Source organism: Natator depressus, chromosome 6 (genome assembly GCF_965152275.1).
Source record: "Natator depressus isolate rNatDep1 chromosome 6, rNatDep2.hap1, whole genome shotgun sequence".
In the NCBI taxonomy this organism is placed as follows: Eukaryota; Metazoa; Chordata; order Testudines; family Cheloniidae; genus Natator; species Natator depressus.
Genome location: NC_134239.1, coordinates 5,548,106 through 5,549,758, shown reverse-complemented (window position 1 = coordinate 5,549,758; position 1,653 = coordinate 5,548,106). Strand labels below are relative to the sequence as shown.

The 1,653-nt window shown below is 44.3% G+C and overlaps 1 protein-coding gene across 1 annotated transcript; it reads left to right on the top strand.

The window, feature by feature from the left end:
- Positions 1 to 247: 247 nt before the first annotated feature.
- LOC141989886 (olfactory receptor 5J3-like) lies at positions 248 to 1,198 on the top strand. Its single transcript, XM_074956810.1, has one exon. It carries the CDS (start codon positions 254 to 256, stop codon positions 1,196 to 1,198), a length of 945 nt encoding a protein of 314 aa, XP_074812911.1. The 5' UTR covers positions 248 to 253.
- Positions 1,199 to 1,653: the final 455 nt, after the last annotated feature.

Sequence of the window (1,653 nt, the reverse complement as noted above, 5' to 3'; positions counted from 1 at the left end):
AGATTATGTCTTAGATTTCTATCTCAATTCAGAATTTCTGATTGGTCTGCAAATGAAAAAAAAACCCACTGGACTAGATCATCAAAATGGTTCCTTTGGGCTTTGGAATCTATGACTAAATTAAATTTCCATTTAGGCATCTCTTAACAGATAACACGAGTCTCCACTGTACATCAGATTTATTTTTGTGGTACCCATTGCTACTGTCCCCTCCCCTGCCTCTTCTTTGGCACAGACAACAGTGACAGGAGAAATGGCTCCTGGGAACTGCACCACAGTGACTGGCTTCATTTTTCGGGGAATAACAGACAGTTCAAAGCTGCAAAACATCGTCTTTGTGTTCTTCTTCGCCGTTTATTTCTGCACCCTGGTGGGGAACGTCGGGATGATTCTGCTGATTAGGGTTGACTCCCAACTCCACAGCTCCATGTACTTTTTCCTCAGCCATTTGTCACTCTTAGATGTTGTCTACTCCTCTGTGATTGCCCCCAAGGCGATGGTCAGTTCCCTAGTGAAGAGTAAAGACATTTCTTTCCCTGGGTGTGTGGTTCAGTTTTTCCTTTTCTCCTTCTGTGCAAACAATGAGCTTTGCCTCCTGGCTGTGATGGCCTATGATCGCTTCATGGCCATCTGCAAGCCATTGCTTTATAATGTCATCATGTCCAAGACAGTCTGCTTCCAGCTGGTAGCTGGCTCTTACCTGTGCGCCTGTGTCAATGCCATTGTGCATACGTGTACTGTATTCAGTCTGTCCTTCGGCCACTCCAACGTCCTCGATCATTTCTTCTGTGATATTCGCCCACTCCAAGAAATCTCCTGCTCTGACTTTCGCATAAATAAGCTAGTGCATTTCACCTTTGCAGCCATAGAAACGATAGGCACCATTCTCATCATCCTCATCTCCTACATTTACATCATCTTTGCCATCCTGAGGATCCGCTCCACTGCAGGAAGGCACAAAGCCTTCTCCACCTGTGCTTCCCACCTGACTGCCGTTTCCATCTTATATGGGACCCTGATCTTTACATATTTAAGACCCTCATCTGGAAGCTCAGTGGACTGGGAGAAAACGGTGGCTGTGTTCTATACCCTTGTGATCCCCATGCTGAACCCCCTGATCTACAGCCTGAGGAACAAGGAGGTGAAGGACGCCCTGAGGAGGACAGTATACCAAAAAACTATTTCTCGCTGTATGTAAATGTGGGGACTGGTTTTTACTGATCAGTACTGGAGTGCAAATATGAGCTAGTTCTCACTCATTAAGTCAATGTCCAGAAATTTCTGTCATCATGGGATTTACAGGAGAAAAGAAGAAGGAAATGGAACTTGGCAGCTTTCTTCATTATCTGTCTCATTTCCCTTGAAAAATACTGTCCAGTAACAGTGTTACAGCTTCTCCTTTATACATTGATATGTAATTTCTGCAATATAGGCACCTCACCCTGTTTGTTCCACTGCCCTTTGAACTGTATTGGTTAATTCAGCAGATGATATGAAGAGGAGATACTCGGACTGTAACTGTTTTTTTGTTAGGTTTCTGAGTAGCAGCCGTGTTAGTCTGTATTCGCAAAAAGAAGAGGAGTACTGGTGGCACCTTAGAGACTAACCAATTTATTTGAGCATAAGTGATCCGATGAAGTGAGCTGGAGCTCA